The sequence below is a fragment of the Penaeus monodon genome, chromosome 10 (genome assembly GCF_015228065.2).
Source record: "Penaeus monodon isolate SGIC_2016 chromosome 10, NSTDA_Pmon_1, whole genome shotgun sequence".
Taxonomy (NCBI): Eukaryota; Metazoa; Arthropoda; class Malacostraca; order Decapoda; family Penaeidae; genus Penaeus; species Penaeus monodon.
Window position 1 is genome coordinate 47,016,086 of NC_051395.1, and position 19,731 is coordinate 47,035,816.

The 19,731-nt window shown below is 36.1% G+C and overlaps 3 protein-coding genes across 4 annotated transcripts in view; 2 read left to right on the forward strand and 1 right to left on the reverse strand.

Moving 5' to 3' along the window:
- The first annotated feature begins 97 nt into the window (after nucleotides 1–97).
- LOC119578091 (telomere length and silencing protein 1 homolog) lies at nucleotides 98–5,243 on the forward strand. 2 transcript variants are annotated; one of them, XM_037925819.1, is made up of 6 exons: nucleotides 98–492; nucleotides 981–1,092; nucleotides 1,238–1,380; nucleotides 2,764–2,932; nucleotides 3,517–3,688; nucleotides 4,762–5,243. In XM_037925819.1, the coding sequence occupies exons 1-6, from the start codon at nucleotides 356–358 to the stop codon at nucleotides 4,938–4,940; spliced, it is 912 nt and encodes a 303-aa protein (XP_037781747.1). In that variant the 5' UTR covers nucleotides 98–355; the 3' UTR covers nucleotides 4,941–5,243. The 2 variants fall into 2 exon arrangements, with proteins under 2 accessions (XP_037781747.1, XP_037781748.1); XM_037925820.1 differs by lacking the exon at nucleotides 98–492 and adding an exon at nucleotides 537–637.
- LOC119578089 (NSFL1 cofactor p47-like) lies at nucleotides 5,054–13,483 on the reverse strand. The gene is made up of 8 exons (XM_037925818.1): nucleotides 13,326–13,483; nucleotides 10,721–10,851; nucleotides 10,017–10,163; nucleotides 9,397–9,503; nucleotides 8,782–8,926; nucleotides 8,399–8,536; nucleotides 6,220–6,382; nucleotides 5,054–5,755 (listed from the first exon to the last, which is right to left on the reverse strand). Exons 1-8 carry the CDS (start codon nucleotides 13,431–13,433, stop codon nucleotides 5,540–5,542), a joined length of 1,155 nt encoding a protein of 384 aa, XP_037781746.1. The 5' UTR covers nucleotides 13,434–13,483; the 3' UTR covers nucleotides 5,054–5,539.
- Nucleotides 13,484–13,969: 486 nt separating this feature from the next.
- The window catches only part of LOC119578092 (SAGA-associated factor 29-like), an 11,173-nt gene continuing 5,411 nt past the window's right edge, over nucleotides 13,970–19,731 (forward strand). Inside the window, exons 1-3 of the mRNA XM_037925821.1 lie at nucleotides 13,970–14,137; nucleotides 18,434–18,574; nucleotides 19,558–19,731. The exon at nucleotides 19,558–19,731 is cut by the window's right edge and continues 14 nt beyond it. Coding sequence (XP_037781749.1) covers nucleotides 18,547–18,574; nucleotides 19,558–19,731 — 202 coding nt within the window. The 5' untranslated portion in view covers nucleotides 13,970–14,137; nucleotides 18,434–18,546. The remainder of the gene's footprint in view (nucleotides 14,138–18,433; nucleotides 18,575–19,557) is intronic.

The window sequence follows — 19,731 nt, forward strand, 5'->3', positions numbered from 1 at the left end:
TATCTATTTGTAATGTGATAGGTGAATGCATCTTAGGTTGAATTATAGCTCCTATAGAATAATACAAATAAGCTGATTATTGTCTAAAGGAACATCAGTAATGGATCGTATATATAAAGTAAAATAACCATATAAAGGACTTTATTCAATAATAGAGGGAAAAAAGTGTGTGAAATAATCAAAGAATTGATATGAATGTTATGAGATTGACGCTGAACTTTATATAGCTACTTTATCTCCTGTAAATAATTGCATTTACGCTCCCTCGTTGTATTGTGTACGAGTTTGCAAACAATTCTAAAGTTTCTTAATTTTTGCTTATTTATTCACCTCAAGTGGGACTCTCTGACACACCATGTCTTCGCGACAAGAAGAAGAAGTCGAGGAGAAGCCAAAAATATCTTTTAAGAAGGTAAAAGGCAAGAGTTTCAGGCGAAGAAGAGACTCGGATGATGAGGAGGAACCCGGTCCAGGCGAGGAAGAATCTTTATTGTGAGATTTAAGTGTTATTATTATTTTTTTTTTGCATTTTTCGACATTTTAGCCTAACCAGGAAATAATTAGCGTTAAAAACTTGACAACTGCCCTGAATGGAACCACATCAAGAGACCACAGTGGCCTCCGCGCTTCGGCAAAGGTCAACAAACCTTCACAATATATTTATAATTTGCTGTTTCTTATTGTGATAATAAATAGGAAAGTCTGCAAGCCCTACTGAGGGTCATTTTTGGTGCATTGATAAACCTGTAATGTTTATTCTTCTATACCTTATTCAGTACAACTGATAGATACTTTATGTAAGTTTCTATATTATATGGTTGAGTTTTTTAAAGATAGATTTAGAATAAGATAATTATAAAAGAAAAAAAAAATTTGAGTGTTATAGAATTCCTTAACAGTGTAACCAATAGATCTGGCAATTAAAAATTCAGTATGAGGCCTCCCTAATATGAACTAATATATTTTGTAATGCACCACAGAGCAAAACTTGAAGAGAGTAAAGAGATGAGAAAATTTAGACGTCGGCAGGGAGGTATCAGTGCGGAGGGACTCTTGGTTGGGGAAAAGGTCGAAAAGAAGGAAGGTCCAGATGTAAGTTGACCTGAAGAAGTTGTCATGTGTATACTGTGTACATTCATTTTGATGTATTATTGTAATTGTAGATTTAATTTGGTCTGATATTTAAATTTATTTTATATTATGATCTTTATTTTTTATTTTTTATTTTTTTGAACAGGATGACCCATTTAAAACTAAGACTGGAGGTATGCTTGATTTGAATCAAGTGAAAAATGCCAAGAAATCTGATGATGCTTATGATACGGGTATCGGAACGTCCTTCTCAGCAGAAACCAACCGACGTGATGAAGATGCAGAAATGTATTTATAGCTTTTTTATTTTGGTATAATATAATCTGTTACTACAAAGCATGATGAGATACACTGTTAGTCAGTTTAGGACTTTGCCTTCTTGAAAATATAGTTGCCTCAAACATTTGCCCATATTCAAGGTTGTATGTAAGCACTTGCATACCAAGTCTGCCTGAATCTTTTGACATGAATAGTATTCTAGGTCATGGTTGCCTGGCACTTACAGCTGTAATACTGGAACTTTGTGTTACAAGGGAAAATACTTGACATAGCTTCTGCTGATCAAGAATTGAGTGTCAAGAATCTTGCTGAGGAAGATAAAGGTCACATCTTAGTAGATGACCTTTGCCCTGCCCTCTGACCTCTGAGATGACTCACAGAATCCAAACAAATGTTATTGGTCATATAACATTCCAGTATGTTAGTACTGAAAGTACTGTGGGTCTTATTTAGCTTCTTTCCAGTGGCTTTTCAAGACTTGAATGGACTTCATAATGGGTAGAGCATTTGGTAGCAGGACTGGATAATGTTTGGGTCACTGACTTTGATCTTACCAATCATGTTGGCAAACTATCAAGAGTCTGCAGACCCAAGTGGCAAGGCTATGATATAGCTGGTATTGCTATACAGTAATTAAAATCAGACTCTATCCTGCCTTTGAGTCTCATAGTGGCACCTTTTGCACTGGATCATGAGATGCATTTGGCTGGATTATGAAACCAATGACTTCACTATGAAACAAGTGTTGGGCTCACAGGATCCAGGACTACCCATTCAGGCTATGCAGATAAGTTGTTCAACAACCTGAGAATAAGACATACCTGAGTGGAGAAAGCCTTTGGAAAGACTTATAATTTTGTAATTAGGGTAAATTAGTCAAGCCAGTCATGAGAAATCAAAGCTGCAAATTAAAAGTGGATGTGGCAGTGTTCTCTTTTGTGGTAGCTGCTTTTAGTTTGGTTTGTACTAGGTCATTTCTTTGTTAAATCTCAAATGATTTATTACAATCTGAAGTCAGATAACCACTGGATGCATGCTTAAATTTGTTTAGAGCTGTATTATGGAATCATTGATTGGTGACACGGATATTGCATTTAGATGATTGTAGCTGCTAACAGTGTTTTTAGTATGGTGGCTCTAGGTTATCATTGTGTGCTATCATGTGACTACACCTTCATGTGCATTTCCTGTGGCAACCCTGATTAAATCAGTGATCTGCTCATAACATAATAACTGCTTACATCATGTCACGGGCTTTGTAGGCATATTTCTTAGAAATATGACTAATAGTTGTGATGTGGTTCCTTGGCCTTTGATAGTATCCATTGATGAATTTGTATTAATTAATCAGCATTCTTAAATTTTCTACCAATAATTGAACACATCTCACAGGCAAAAGTACATTGAGGAGAACCTCGCAAAGCGTAAGGGACTTACGTCTGTGGAAAAACAGGATGAGACCCCAAGACACCTGACCCTTGAGGAAGCAGCTTTGCATGCTGTCCCAGATATCTTAAGGGTTTCAACGACTAAGAAGAGTGAGGAGATGTTGAGTAACCAGGCAGGTTTCTTTTACTGTTTGTCTGTGTTAGTATATATATATATATTTCATTTTCATTTTTTTCAGGAAACTCTAAGCTTAGAACAAGAGTTTAAGAGTAGTTTTACTTCACTAACTGGTAGCCATTTTCACTAGTTTTTGAATGCATTTTGTATTGTCATTTAATAAATTTCAAAATATGGGTTTTTGCTTTGAAGGCATTGGTATAACCAAGTGTATGGGTATGGAGGGTTTCAAGAGACAACTTTTACACCCACTATTAATTTTTTGTTATTCATGAAGGGAAAGAACAGATTCAAAGAGAGGGGTGGTGTGTGCCTTTCATAGAGGTTATGTTACCTTTTTAAGGCCTTAATATACTTATTAAAGACAGCATTGAAGAAACAAATGTTATATATTCGTTTATCTGATAATTTTAGTAATGCCAGTCCTCTGGGTGTAAAAACACTTACAATTGTACTAAGCACAATTTATAGAAAAATGCATGTGAAGTGGTTAGCAACAAATTTCTTCAGTTAATTTTTAAAATTTTCATAGGGTATAAAAGAAGTAGTCACATTTTCACTATTATCATTTTCCCCAAGATGTTGAGTGGTATTCCTGAGGTGGATCTGGGGCTTGAAGCAAAGATCCGGAACATTGAGGCAACAGAGGAAGCCAAACAGAAACTGCTTCGCGAAAGAATGATGAAGAAAGAACGACCCTCAGAATTTGTTCCCAAGAACATGGCTGTCAACTTTGTACAACACAATAGATGTAAGTTGATGATCATAGGAAAAATTAATGTTACAATTATTAGATCAAAATTTTAAAGAACCTCTGTTTATTGCATCATCACTGACCATGAGTAGCAAAGTTGTGTTCATTTTGCCCTTTGCCTATTAACTTTATTGGAGGAAAATATTTTCAAGAATATTGAAGACGCTCTGTAATTTATATAATATTTGCTGTGCGCTTTTTTTTTTTTTTCTTTCTTTTTTTGAAATGTCTGCACATAGATGGCTCTGCTAGTGCTTAGCCACAAAGGAGTCAATTAGTAGACCTTGTGACCTTACCTGTTTTCACCTTTCCTTGAATTGGCAGGAGAATTTTTTCTTCTTCTTTACTAATGCTATGAATATCAATAGTGTTGCTTTTATTATAGACATTATAGTAATTATAATGTTATAAACATTAGTAACAGCAAAATAGGAGAATGTAAAATATTTTCGTAAATCAAGGAAAAGATAAACAGACATGACAGGCAGTACTTGTAATAGGCACATTGGTGACTTAGTACAAATGTAGCCATCTATGTGTAAAAACAATTAATGAAGTAAACTCACAGTGGGCATGGCATGTACATACATTGGGCTAAGTATAATGAAGATTTAAGTATTTGATAGATTTCTGTTTGCTAGAAGGTGAATGAGACACTTCCATTTTTTTTTTCTTTATTGCATAAGCTCACTAGATGGAATAGTCTCAAACCTATCAATAGTTTCAGAGGAAAAACAAGTATGAAAGATTATCAAGTTATGATGTGCAAACGCCATTACATTACTAATGACTTTAGCAAAAAAGAAAAAGGAAAAAAAGTATTAAGAAATTCTTTTTTAACAGCTGTTATTGAGAATAACATCTAGTTTAAAAAACTCATTGCTTAATGTTTCAGAGTACATAGTAAATGAAAAGACCAAATAATTAAACTGAACACTAGCTAAATTAAAATCAAAACTGCCTTGAAAGTTTAATTCCTGGCTGGCAGGAATAAAAGCAGGTAAAACACTAAATTTCTTGCAAATTACTTTTCCCTTGAAAGCTTTCAGATATCATAATTTTCATTCCAGTTAATCTTGAGGAGGCTGGGCCAGCAAAGAAAAAGGAGAAGAAGGTGCAGGAAATTGTGGAGCCTGTAGTGGGTGGCGGAGTCAAGATCTCAACCATAGCCCCTAAAAGACCCCCAGGAGAGAAGGCCACGGACGACTTCCATTATGAAAAATTCAAGAAGCAGTTCAGACGGCATTAGCCCGCGGTTATTTTATTGTTTTTTTTATTTTATTATTATTTTTTTATATATATAACAGGGATTTATTACATACATTATCCAGGTTGATTTGTAATTTGGAAATAAAACGTATGTTATCTGAATTGTTGTTTAATCTTGTAACTAAAATAGAAGATACAATGCACTGGTGTTTTTTCTTACACATTAAAGTAATAAACCACAATAGTATATGAAAATAATTTAATAGCATACAGTATAGGTAAAATAAATATCTGAAGCTTCTTGAGGCAATTAATGGATGTTAAAGATGCTAGTGTTACAAAAAACAAACAAACAAAAAAGCTTGGAAGGTGGACAAATATACATTGTCAAGCCTGAGCCAAATTTGAAAAAAAAAAAAAAAAAGTTCCATAACAATGATATATTTTTTTTAAAACAAACAATGATGTGCAATAGTAACATGGATGAGAATCCCTCTGTATCTCCGTTTCTTTAGATGGCTATGCAATAACAGGGTAGACAATGAGCAATCTTTAAAGCATCACTTCCCTTGGTAAAATGCAACTGTATGCCTAAACATAATAATTCTGTATATATGGAAATTTATATACAGGAAATGGTTACTTATTTTTCACAACTAATGCCGAATTTAAAAGCTTAGCGTCGACTACGTTCTGAGATAAATTGGTTAGTTCTGCATGGGGGAAGGTGGTCATCAGAGCGAAGTCCACAGCTTGGAAGGCTGGACGGGCTGTCACAATAAAGTGCCGAATGTCACCGACAGTGTGAGAGTGATTCAGTTTAATCACAAAGCGGGAACCATCTGGGAGACGAACCTGAAATACGAGAGACATTTTGAATCCACTTCCTTTATAAAGCCTCTCTATACATTTGTCTACCTAAACAGGCTCATTTACACCCCCCTCCCTCTCTCCCACTCCATCACTCTTAAAAACTCAGACAGACAGACAGGCAGACAGACACACACGCGCACACACACAAAATACTCTAACACATACTATGTGTAAGTAAATATATGTATAAGTACATATATAATGTGAAAAAAAAATCTTGATCTAAAAAGGCTATTAAAATTTGCAATGATTCTAGGTGTTGTGGTCCAGTATCTCCAAGACAAAAATACAGAAAAAAAATCCTATCACTAAAAATCTTCCTGAACAAACTATCCCTCCAAGCCAATACTCTGACTTTAGGTGGAAGAGTCTTTACATCTGATCCAACATTAGGTGCACTGTCAGGGTCACGTAAAGGAAAACTTGAGCTTCTTTCTCTCCTTTACCTGAATGTTAGTGGTGGGTTGTCCATTATCAACTTTAAGGTCATCCTGTGCCTTTTTCTCTGCCGATTTGGGATCCGATGGCCCACTTATGACGGTACTTCCGCTGGCTCCTCCTACAGCCCCAGCTGGGTGTGCCTGCTGTCCTACCACAGATGGGGCAGGGCTGTTTAAAAGAAATATAAAATACAATTTAAGTTTAATTCTAGCTCTTGAAACTCAGCAGAAATATTTACCCATTGATGCTGGAATGGCATATACATACATGCCATGTCCACTATGATTTTAGTTTATCAATTCTGATTATATAAAAATGGCTCCACTGGTGCATAGTCATGAAGAAGTCAATTATTAGTCCTACCTATGGCAACTGTCTTCCCCTTTCCTTGATTTTCAGAGAATATTTTTTATTTCTTATTGCTAATTGTACTGTTAGCCCTTGAGTGGCAGGTAACGTCTTGAGACATTAAGCCAAGGTAGGGTTCTCATGGCGGGAGATATTAGAAGACTTATTTACAATGGGTAAAATAAGCATAATTGTAGAAAATAATATTGCAATACTAACAAGTATTCCATGTGATACCTTAGTCACACCATTGAAAGGAAGATTAGCTTGTAATTTGAGTAAAATGAGAAATGAAAATTGCACTCTCTAATATTGTCGATGAGTCCCATAACTCTAGCAACTCCATTTGTTTTCACTCTTTCTTTGTCTCAATTTGGTTATTATCTCTTTCTGTCTCTACCTTTACGTCTCTCTCCCTAATGTTAACCCATTGGATCCGGTTGTGTCATGGCAATCAATTCACAAAAAAATACGGGCATTAGGTTTATGTGAGCGGCCACTCTGCCAGGTGGCTGCTTGTAGGCCAGGTGCATGCTAACGTGTGTGTGGTGAGAAGACTCTATGCCTCCAATTTGTAAAGTTATTTACTCTTTATATGCATAAGCATTTTTAGTTTTTTTTAGCCATTTCCCAATGTCCATATTTACCATTTGAATTGCATTATCCATATGGTAATATATATGTTTTTCTTTGCACAGACTCCACATCTCTATGGTAGTCTAAAATTTTGTAACACTATGTTATTTGTGTGACTTTTTTTTACTTTTACACTACATTCATTTTTTTCTAATACAACCTACGTTGCCACTCACAGCACCAGGAGTACGATGCTGTGCATGGAAATGGCGTCCTCCATGGAGCCAGCCCCTCTTCCAGTCACTACTCACGGACATTACGTTCCACATTCATACATCGATGGGAATTATGAAAAATTGCCAAATGAGTAAAATAGACCTCCTAATAGATTTGTACCCTTGTGGTGAGTCTTTTCCATCACCATGGCCTTCGGGTGAAATGCTCATGATGGCAGGTTCTCGTCACCTTGTCGTACACCCAGATTATCCTGTGATGGCATATTCATGTCACCCCCTCAACCCAGATTTTTTCACAATGTGACAGTCATGTCACTCAGATCCAAGGGGTTACTACTAATAATAAAAATATCAACAATAGCATATGAAAACAACAACAACAGCAGCATTTTTCTGGCAATTCAATGGGGAAATCAGGTGAGATCATGCAGGGCCTATTAATGGATTTGATCGAGAAGTCACACAATATGTTAAATTAATGGCAATATCAATAAAATTCAACATTACCCTACTTACACCATTAATATCAAATATGGAATTATAAACAATATAAACAAGTGAGTGATCCACAATAACCCTATCTAAACCCTCAACTTATTTCAATCCATTGCCAATGTGGATGGCAAGTACATGATGAAAATTGACAAAAAACAAACAAACTTATTTCTATTTTACAATTGTCATAATGCTATAAGATGGATAAGAAAAGACTTAAAGCAGATCTACTGCTGTTATATCTCTTATTCACAACAAAATAGAAGAAAACCTGTCTTCCATCTTTGCACATTTTGTGCAGAGATGGAAATCACTGCCAACATAAAAAGGTAAAACATTATTTTGGCATCTGCAGTCACTTCCTCATAACATCTAACCCAATTAATACTACTATAAAAGCTCAAGGAAGATTGTCCACTGCAAAACAAAAATAGGGCAGAAGAGGATCCATACTTTCCATATGCCTTGCCAAGAAAATAATGGAATTTCTGTCTCCAGTTGTAAATGCCAAAGCTGCTTGCTTCCTTACCTTCCCAGAGTATGGCCTGATCCAGTGAATGCCTTAAGGCTGGCTTTGGGAGGTACATACTCTTCATGGCGATGGTCCGACATATTGATGTATACCTCCCCTCCCCTGGCTTCTCTTATGAGTTCCAAGGGCACTTCACTGAAAAAGACAACTTGCATTTACTTTTCCTTTATTAAAAAGAAAAACAAAAATAAAGAATAAAAAATCTAGGGGATTTAAAACATTATTAAGTACTACACTCTTCCTTAACAGTAGCATATGATATGCAAAAAACCCTAAGCTTTTATTAAAAACATAATTATACAAGACTGCAATCACTCAAAAGCAAAATATCCTAATTGCATTTAATACCTCAAGTGCTCGTCATTTAAACTCTCCCTAACCTTCTCCTTATAGAATTAAGGAATTCTGCGTTTTCTGGATCCTCATAGGCACGAAGTGGTCCATCATCTACTGTGAATCCTGTCCGCCACATCTTCAGGGAAACGTCACGTGGACGTTCATCATGATCTCGTTGGTCAGGGATGACTGGAAAGATTGATTTTAGTGGTTATGACATTGCAAATACTCTTTTGTGTATTTGTTGATTGGTGATAATGGCAGGTGTATAGGCTCAATTGCCCCACAATCACACTGCTAACTTTGCTGATTTAAGACTAAATCTGTTTAACCCCTCAATGATGGTATCAGAAATCTCTCGGTGTCACTGACTCTGGTGACTTATGGCAACTGTCCTGCCGTTTGGTCCAGGAGTCCGCTACATGCGGTGGAATTTCCCACTCAATGCACATCGTGACGCCTTTAGCCAAACCCAGCATGATTTAATCTATCCTGATCAAATTTGCTGTCACAGGGTTGAACATTTCTCTTACACCAAGTTGAAAAATACACATTTCAAACCCAATGAAAATTGCAATCTGTCAGTAACAACCACATATATTATTTCAAGACACTGTTTGAACTTTCTGAGCAAGTAACTCAAGCTTGATGGACAATACCTTCTGTGTCATTCTCTGTCTCGCCCAGACGATAACCAGTCCCCCCAAAAGTAATCCTCTTTGGTTTCTTGCTCTCTCTGCCACCCTCAATCACTTCTGCTCCATGTCTGAAACAAAATGAAAAAGATATCAAAAGTAACTCCTGCACCAAATTCTGATCTTTCAAAGGAATCTACAAAGCTACAAAGGAATTAGGTTTATAAGGAACACTGAACTGTATTCATTCTTATATCCAGAGTATCTATCACCCCTATCAATTTTTACCAGGTTAATGAAAAAAATTCTTTTTGTCCTTTGCCTGAGTAGTTTTAATCTACTAGATGTAAAATTCTAGACAAATATATTCATTCTACTGCTAGATATAACTTACAATTTACAAATAATGGAATCAATGACAAGTAAGCATTTATGAATATATTAATCTTTGCTGTCCAATGCAATTCATTAGAAAACGGGAGAAGACCATGGTACTCAAACTTAATTTTGTGGCATTTTTTGCTCACCAAGAAGTTGGCCTGATTCCTTCATTAAGAATGAATTTCCATCCTTCTTTTTCCTAACAGCAAAAATCATAAAGATTAAAACTACTTTGAAAATGGAATAGCTGGCTTTATACTTACTCTTTTGCCGACTTGAAGAGCTTAGCAATCATATCAGCTTTCTTTTTGGGTGGACCAAGAACTTGCTGGCCAGAGTGCTCTGAGCCACCTGCATAGAAGGCCTGGCCAGACTCGTCTTCACTACTGTCACTGTCCACCATGTTTAACCTTTGAAGGGAAGAGAGTGAATTTTATAATTTGTTATAAAAATCTGTTTCTTATACTTCTTGTTACCACCATCTCTAAGTAAATATATAAATGCACCACATATCACTAGATGCAAGATTAACAACTTTCACTGATGAAAAACACGAAATTAGGATTTAAAAGAAAGGAAAAAGAAAAACAATTGTTTACAACATTATGTGAAAGCGCTATGAGGACATGGGTAAGACAAACAGGTGTATACATGAAGGATATTTGTATACATACAGACAATGTAAGGTATGTATGTATGTATGCATGTATGTATGTATGTGTATATACATATCTATCTATCTATCTATACATATAATCTAAAAATCTAGCACAAGATAACTAAACAAAAGTAATTACAAAAAAACAGTAACTAAAAAAATATATAACTCAATAATATTTGACACTTAAAAATATTAAAACAATAAAAAGTAAGGACAATAACATAAAATAAAGTTAAAAACATATCAACCAAAAATATGAGCAATACAACAAGACTGCATTATGGGACAGCTGGTTTCAAGCATTACCGTGCTAAGGGAGTGGGTTGTGAGGAGGGTCGTTGGGGCGTGCTTGGAGCTCCTTCTGCCTCCGGTCTGTCTCCTAAGGCTTCGCTTGGACCTTCTTCGTCTGCCTCCTCATAGAAACTGCTTAGTGCAGACTGGAATTTGGCAAAGGAAAATATGGTTATATTATGGAGGATAACACACATATATCTAAACTTTCTATAACTGAAATTCTCGATGGGCTGACATGTGCACTCACTGTAGTGGCTTGCTTTCAAAACAATCATGATGTGTGTCTGCAGGAAATACATTTCTCTCAGCAACCTTAATAAGATAGTCCTGATACCAAAGGAAGGCATGAGGTGTCTCATGGAAATTATGGGGTAAAACAGGCTGGAAGAGAATGAATACAGAACAAAAATGCATGAAAACACTATAAAAACTGCTTAAAATCAGCTCATGAAATTCTACGAACATGTTTGCCATCTCTGAAGGTCTTGGCCATACAAGGCAATCGTTTGGTAAAATCTACAGGCTTAACACCATCAAAAGCCACAAGCATACCCATAACCCGCTGTACCCCTATGGTCACTGAACAAAAAATCCTAACCCAACAACTAACCTAACACTGTGGTATTAATAAAAATATGCTCTTGCCATATATTCCCCTGATCATCATGCCAGGGGACTTTGCCTCCTGAGCCCTATTGGTTGTACACCTAGCATGGGGGCAGTGAAACAAAGAATAAATGCATAAAATAAAGAAAAAAAAGACTGTGGAAAACATCACCCAGTGCCTAAGTTTACTCAGTGCTCCTGAGTTTCATCTCTCTTTTGTTTTCTGGGGGTGCTAGGGGGCATCAACCCTCCCCTTGGGTAGTGGCTGAAGGGCATACCCTGTCATGGTAACTTAAGACTGTTGAATATTGGTACAGATGGATTCCTCTCACCCTCTACTACCAAACTAAATAGAAATTAAGCCATGAAAACCCCAATATCCACAATCTTTGCCCCATTAGCAGGGGAGGGCATGAAAGGTACCAGGGAAATGTGAGGTAAAATATGAATAACACAGAATCAGTCACTATACTGTTAAATGCAACCCCCCACCTGGATGTCTACCCCCCCCCTGCCTCACATGGAAGACAAAGAATCCTACATGGAAGGTAGAGTGTATGGCCAATATGTGGGAGTGCTTTATACTGAGTCTGTCCTATGCTCTATCCTACGGCACATGCATGGTGGATTCTTTGCTGTCCATGGCAGAGGTTGGGGGGGGGCAGGAGCCCTCTGCATTTGAATATATAATGAGCAAGTGCTTCTGCAAGTTACCTGGTACCTTTCATTCCTCCCCTGCTATCGGGGGGGGGGCTGTATGCTTTCTATATATTTGGATAGTAGAAGGTGAGAGGAATTCACTGATACCAATATCATTGTGACTGGTCATGCGAGGGTATTCTGAATATTTATTGATTCCATGTACTTTCCTAGTGGGTGCTAGATAGCATATATTGTAAATGGTTAATGGTTACAAGATATAAATGTGATGGACATCATATAGCAAAAAGGATGAAGTGAGTTAACAATTGGGATAAGAGGTGATTTATGTCAAAGGTTGTAAAATGCCGTAGGACAGACTGGTAATGAAGAGAGTAGAGAGAGGAAGCAGATAGAATATATATATGATTGTAAAAAAAACAACAACAACTAAAATGTTGATCTGATTTTGATTTACATAATGACTACTTGGGAAAAAAAAAAAAAAAAAAGACATCAGCTTGTTGTTCAACCATCAAACATTACAAAACACTGACCACAGAATCTTAGAGAACTGTGACAGATGCAAACAAACCTCCATGAGGAAATATATTTCGACAGAGCTTAAAGATCTTGTTAATTTACTGTTATATCTTGCCAGGACAGAGATGGTGAAGGCTTGTCATGCTTTGCAATACCATGGAAGCAGTAAGAATTGCCTAACATAACTTTTACTATCAGCTTGGGCTTGATTGTAGGCCCATCACAAGTCAAAACAATTTTAGCCATATTTGAAGATAAAACAATCCATCAACCTATGGGGAGGGAGGGGAAGGGGGTGCTATCCCATTCATAAAGCCACTATAGGTATTTTCTCCTGATGAACCCGATTTAAAAACAATTTTGCCAATCCCGTTCCCCTCTGCAAACCCTTCTGCGTGTCTCGAATTACGTCTCATGACTTACACCATGTGATGAATGCGACTCATGAACGCTGGATGACGTGAAATAAATTCAGAGTGGAGTGGTTATTTCACACCTTGGCCTAAACTTGACGGGTTTAAGAGGAATAAAATAACTTGACGGAATATTTCATTGTAAAAAAAGAAAGCTAGTGGGGTTTTGTAACTCGTGGCGCAACAAAACGCAACATGATTAAGGTGCATCAAATCTACCATAATCATAAACCTGTTAAAAGTGAGAAATGGTATTTTACGGGATAATACACGATTACAACTGAAAAATGCAGATTTTAAATCATTTATAACAATATAAACCTCACACTACATGCACCAATTAAGAACTCAACTATCCATTGAAATTAAACCTAGATTTCTCCCCTTACTGCCCAAACCGACGTCCTTATCCTTACTTCTAAACTCCAAGCTGCTGACTCGAGGTAAAACTTGGCTCTCTCGGCGTCAACTCCCGAAATTAATGTGAACTGAGACACCAAACCTTCCTTGTCCTTGTCTGCCATGATGAGACTGGCTTTTGACACTTGGGGGGAGGGCGGGCCGCCTTTTCAGGAATTTTGGGGATTTTGCTTTCCGACCCTGCGAGGTTGGCTTGAAAAGTGGGGTAGGTTATTTTTTGGAGGTGGATTTATGTTTTCGAATTATTCATATTTTTTCCATGGTGGATGAGTCGTTGAAATGAGGTTTGTAATATGTGAAAGAATTATATTAAAAACTGACAAATAGATATGCGAATTATGATGAGTATTTGCATATAATTCTATGCTTTCGAACTGAAAGTACAAGTTATTACCTTCATTTTTTTACTAAATGAAATTAATGTGGCTAAACCACACATATTTCTACCTAATATTAATAGGGGGAGTCTCATACCTGTCAAAAATACCAAAAGCAAGACTATAGCTTAAAGTTGATTGGTCAGATTTAGTCACTGAAACATTTCTGACCAATCAGATACTAGCTTATTTCTCTTTGTAGTATTGTTTACATCATACTTAGCGATGATTGGTTAGATTTACACACAGAGCCTCTCTTAGCCAATCAGAGAGCCTCTCGCTTCTCTCAATGGCAGTGTTTACATGAAACTTGGCGTCACGAAGATATTTTTTTCAAAACATTACTTCATTCTGCTCTCTGAAAGCCCCTTTTCTTCATGATTTTTGGAGTTTTGTATACCACCAAAGCTTCTACAATCATAATAAATGTTGTAAGTTATTGATTCTTTCATTCTTTTGAATTATTGCTCATCATTTGTTCTTTTTTGAGAAAAAGGTGTAGTTTGATTATCAGTATTTACCTCTTTCTGTGTTCTAAGTCAGCATGAAGAAGGATTTGGCGCTTAAGTGCATGTTGTATGTTTCATTTTCGACAACCCTCACCCACAAGATAAACAGTACATGGATTCGAAACCAGACAAATTCTGAGATTTTTCATTTATGACATATCCATCTCAAATTTGAGATAATGGAGATATTTATTAGAAAAGATGGTTAATGTTACCGAAAGCAATGCACAAAGATAGAGGGGAATGGACACTACTATCGTATAGAGCATAAGAAATAGAGTAGGAAGCAGCACAAGTACATCTGCAGTGACCACATATTAATGAGAAATCACGAAAATAGCCTCTGCATATCAGTGTTCACTAAGTCCACAACACCCTCACAGCCAGCGTTCTTAATATCTGTTTTCTGTAAGATGGCACAAAATGCTTATAAAGGGGGGCATTGGGTGGTTTGCCCCCCTGTTTAGGAAATAAATATGAGGAAGGATTAGGTTTGGATTTTGGGTCCGCATGATACCCTGGTTTTGGGACTGTCTCTGAAGGTGCATTGCTCTCGGTAACAAATACTGAAAAGATATTATATTACATACCCAATAGTGTCACTGCAAGTGATCCCCATGGCTTCTGCATTTTGCACTTTGGCGAAGGCCAACAAACATCCACCTAGTACAATATGATAGAGTTTCAGTTAGCTCTGTATTTAACTATAAATTATCAGGGAGGTCTGTAATGAATTTCTCAGAATTTACAATGAAGTTCACTTGCAGCATCTGACATCTACTTCACTTTCACTGTGATACATTGTTAGCAAAGTGATGGATATGCTTTGATTGGTTGGTTGAAATGTAACATATTTTAACGGACTTCTTTTTTTGCAATTTGGAATGTATATGTTGTATTTATAGATGTATGTGTCCATAGTGTTCATCTTGTGTGTTGTCATAAATGGAAAAATACTAAATTTATATATTTTTTTGTAGCATGTTATTGTGTTACAGTTTACCTTGTAAATTTAACTTTGTATTTTGATGATTTGTTATTTGGTATCTTTAAACTATATAGTCGAAAATGTACTGTTAAACTTTGCATTTGTCAATTTAATTTGAACCACAGAAGCAATTGATAAAAGTATATTGCTAAGAAAAAAATTAAAATATTCCCTTTATTTGATTCTAAGAAAAAATAACCCCAATTCCCTTTTCTCAAAACAAAAATCACTTATAAACTCACATGAGAAAGGATAATGTGAACCAGGAACTTTTACTGTAAAAAACTTTGGATAGCACACTTTAGTAAATAAACCAGTGAAGCTATTTCATGCTCTTTCTTGCCAGACTAAGGAGCTGCCAAGAATGCAGGCCTAATGGGTATGTGGGTGTCCCCCTTCTCCCCTTGCTTAGTGTATGTTTAAACTTTCTATGTAACCTTACTGTGTGTGTCTTTGTGATTATATATATATATATATATATATATATATATATATATATATATATATATATATATATATATATATATATATATATATATATGTATATATATATGTATATATATATGTATATATATATGTATATATATATATATATATATATTATATATATAATATATATATATATTATATATATATATATATATATATATATATATATATATATATATTAATATACATACATACATACAAACAAGAGGGCTTCAAAAGTTCATGGAAAAAGGACAGTATGAAAAGACAGTTTCAGTTATGATGTTTATTTTTCAACATATACTCCATTAAGGTCAATACACTTCTGGAAACGTTAATACCAGCCTTTAAGTCCATCTGAGTAAAACTGAGGGTCTGAACCATGTCAGAGCAGCTCTTGTCTGTCGAGCATTGTGAGCAAGTGCATTGTCGTGGAAGAGAACACATTTATGCAGCTTTCCGGGGAGTTTTTCTGAGATTTTATTGCACAGTTTTCCCAAAACACATTCATAATAAAAAGATGTAAATGTTTTCTTGCTGTCAAGGAAGTCAACCAGCAAAATCTCCTCTGCATCCCAAAAGAGAGTGGCCATTACCTTTTCTTTTGAATGCTCAATTTTTGCTTTGACTGGTCTAGTTCCACCCCTGGGCAGCCACTGCTTTGATTGAATTTTGTCCTTGGGATCACACTGGTTGAACCACATTTCATCCCATCACAATTCTCTGCAGAAAAACTTCCTCATCCCACTTGTTCAAAATTTCCATTGAAAGATCTACCCTTGTTTGTTGCTGATCTGGGTGCAACAGCCTAGGGACCCATTGAGCGGAAAGCTTGTTTAGTCCCAAACCCTCCACCAGAATTGTGTGTGCAGAACCCACAGAGATGTTGAGTGTGTCTGCTATGGATTCAGTGGCTATATGTCTGTCCTTTTCAATCATGTTGTGAACAGCATCAATGTTTTCCTCACAAACTGACATTGATGGCCTGCCACTGCGGGGTTCATCTTCAATTTTGTTTCTTCCACTTCTGAACCAATTTATCCATTAGTAGGTTGTTGATTTCTTTGGAGCATTTTTCACCATAAAATGGTTCCAGAGCATCAGTGATTTGCCTATTCACCCAACTGGTGGTGGATTTCAAAACTGTAGTCTCATTTTCAATAAATCTAGTTTTTGTATTGTGGGCTTTTTCTTCCATGTGATCTGTTGTTGAGAATCCTCTACAGAAACCTGCCTGTTATCTAGGCTGGTTAGAGTCCAGACTGTCTGAGATGCTAGTTGTGATGACTTTTGTAAACATTTTGTAAGTAACTGAAAGGAGGCTAATTAGATCCTTTCTATCCCCTATTTTATGTATCATAATAATTGTTGCATTTTTCCAGGCTTTCAGAGTTTTTTCCATTGAGAAGGCATTTGTTAAAACGATTGGCTAGTTTCACTGTTGCAATTTCTCCTGCATCTATTATAAGGTCTATAATAATCCTGTCCTCACCTGGTGTTTTCCCTCTCTTCTTGCCTTTAAGTGCTCTTTTTATTTCATCTGTTGCGATGTTAGGTACATCTCTAGTTACCAGGTTCGCTTCTATCCGTGGCTGTTCATTTGAGTTGTATAAATACCTGTAAAAGTCTTCCACTTCTCTTATGATTTTATTCTTATATGTCACTTCTCCATCTGGTTTCTTTATTGCATACATTTGATTTCTTCCTATTCCAAGTCTCCTTTTAGCTGTTTTCATGCTGGTACATGAGATCGCTGTTTCTTTTATTATTTGAGTATTGTATTTCCATACGTCTTCTCTCATCTATTTATTTATAGTCTTGTTAGTTCAGCTAATTCTATTTTGTTCCTGTTTGACGATACTTTCATGACCCTACGTTTTTGCATAAGCTCTTTAGTTTCTACCAAGAGCTTGCTGGAGCTTTGCTTGATGTTCTTACTGCCTACTTCAAATGCAGCTTCCTTTATTATGTCATTGAACTGCTTGTTGATTTGGTCAATGTTAAGATCTTCGTCACTGAGAAGTGACTCTATGTTTTGGATGTTACGGTTAAATTCTGTTGCTCTGGTCTTCAAGTTAGCTAAATTTTGCTTCAGTTTTCGTATGAGTTTATCCCTTTCCCTTCTGAGATGTAATTTAATTTGGCCTCTGACCATTCTGTGGTTGCTGCCAACATTTACCATATTAATAACTTCCACGTTTTTTACTGTATTGCACATATGTAGAATTAGGAAGTCAGTTTCGTTTTTGATGTCAGATGGCAACTTCCATGTCCACTTCCGCTCATCTCTTTTCGAAGAATGTATTCATGATATTGAGTGATCGTGCCTTAGCAAAATCGATTATCATTTGTCCCCTTTCATTCCTTGTGCCTATTCCATGATTCCCTACTATGGCACTACGCATATGTTCATTTTTGCGCACATGCACATACAAGCATACACCTTTACATATACTCCTATGCATATGATATGCATATATACTCCTCCATTATGCACACTCATGCATGCACACAGATATACACACATACACACAAATGCACACACATACTTATACACAGATGCACATATATACAGATATGCACACGTGCAAGCACACACTCATACACATACACATGCACACATGCGCACACAGATGCTTGTACTAAATTTTTGTTGTCTCCCAGAGAGGATCACCCATTTTATCTTACTTATAGAAAGGGGGATCTGTGTACTGTATATTTTCCCTCTTTTATATGCATTTAACCTCTAGTTATTTTTTCAGGTGTTACTGGCTCTGGTGATAATTTCGTGGACCTACACTATCATAGCAGGTGTGGCCATAGCAAGACGACAACTGGGTGCTTACGATTCATACCCTGAACAGCAGACCTAAAGATGGGGAAAGGAAAGGATAAAAACCTAGGTGTGTATTTCTTTTCAAAAAAGGTTTAAAAAAATCTTTTGTTTGTGTATTATTAGCTAAGGATGTTTTCTCTGATTTATATATATATTGGAATGTGATGTGAAAATGTGTATTTCTTACAGAGTACATATTTCTTAGGGAGTGAAGAGAAGAATTCCTTAGTAACACAGGGTTGAGAAATCTATAATGAGCAACACTTATTTTTGTTTTAATTGTGTTGTAGTGTGCATTAAGGAATTTATGATTATATCTAAATAACAAACTTCAAATTGTATAAATAGTGATTTGTATTACATTTTTTATTTGCATTTTCTTAAATAACTTCATAACAGAAGATGCCCAGTCAATACTTTTATTTCAGTTGGAATATATATAATTGTTAAGATTTGTATTAATGGTGGCACACAATTTTTAGTCAATGCAACCTGCATTTTTTACATTCTTGATTTTTTTTTTATATGTTGAATTCATTCTTTAAAAAAAAATCTTGACCATATACTCTGTTTTTTATCTTTTATATTATGTTCACTCCAAGCCCAACAAAGATGAGCATCTCACAGATGAGAAGGCCAGAAAATAGACAGTAGCTAGTGTCTCATATGCAAGACAAATGTGTTTTTAGCTTACCCTTATACCCTTATCCCTCCAAGAAGGGAGGAAAAGGGAAAATATTGCCAAAAACTAGTGCCTGTAGGTAACCAGTAATTATGGTTTTGAAAAAGTTGTTTAATGAAGCTGATGTCTTTAAGATCAAAGGTCGTTTCTGTATGAAATAAAGTTTAAACTCAAAATAAGTGAAAGAATTCAGTTTGTGAAATAGTACAAAATTAATATTTTTTTCAAAAAAATAATTGGTGACTAATGTTGATACATGGAAATAAGTACATTAACTTTATATTTAGCTCAAAATTGCTATTAATTGGGCAAAAGAAGAAGCTAAGAGAGAGAAAACAGAAAATAATGTTTTTGCTATTAAATTTCAGGGAGCCCAAAGAGGAGCGTAGACAGCCCAAAATCCCCCAAGATGCGAGGAAGCGACTCTTCGCCGTCATTCAAGCGAGAGCAGCTGCTGAGGACAGAGCCATTCCCTCCCATCAGTGTCACCCCTTATCCCCTTTCAACATCCACTGAAATGGCCATGGCCATGAGTTCAGAAG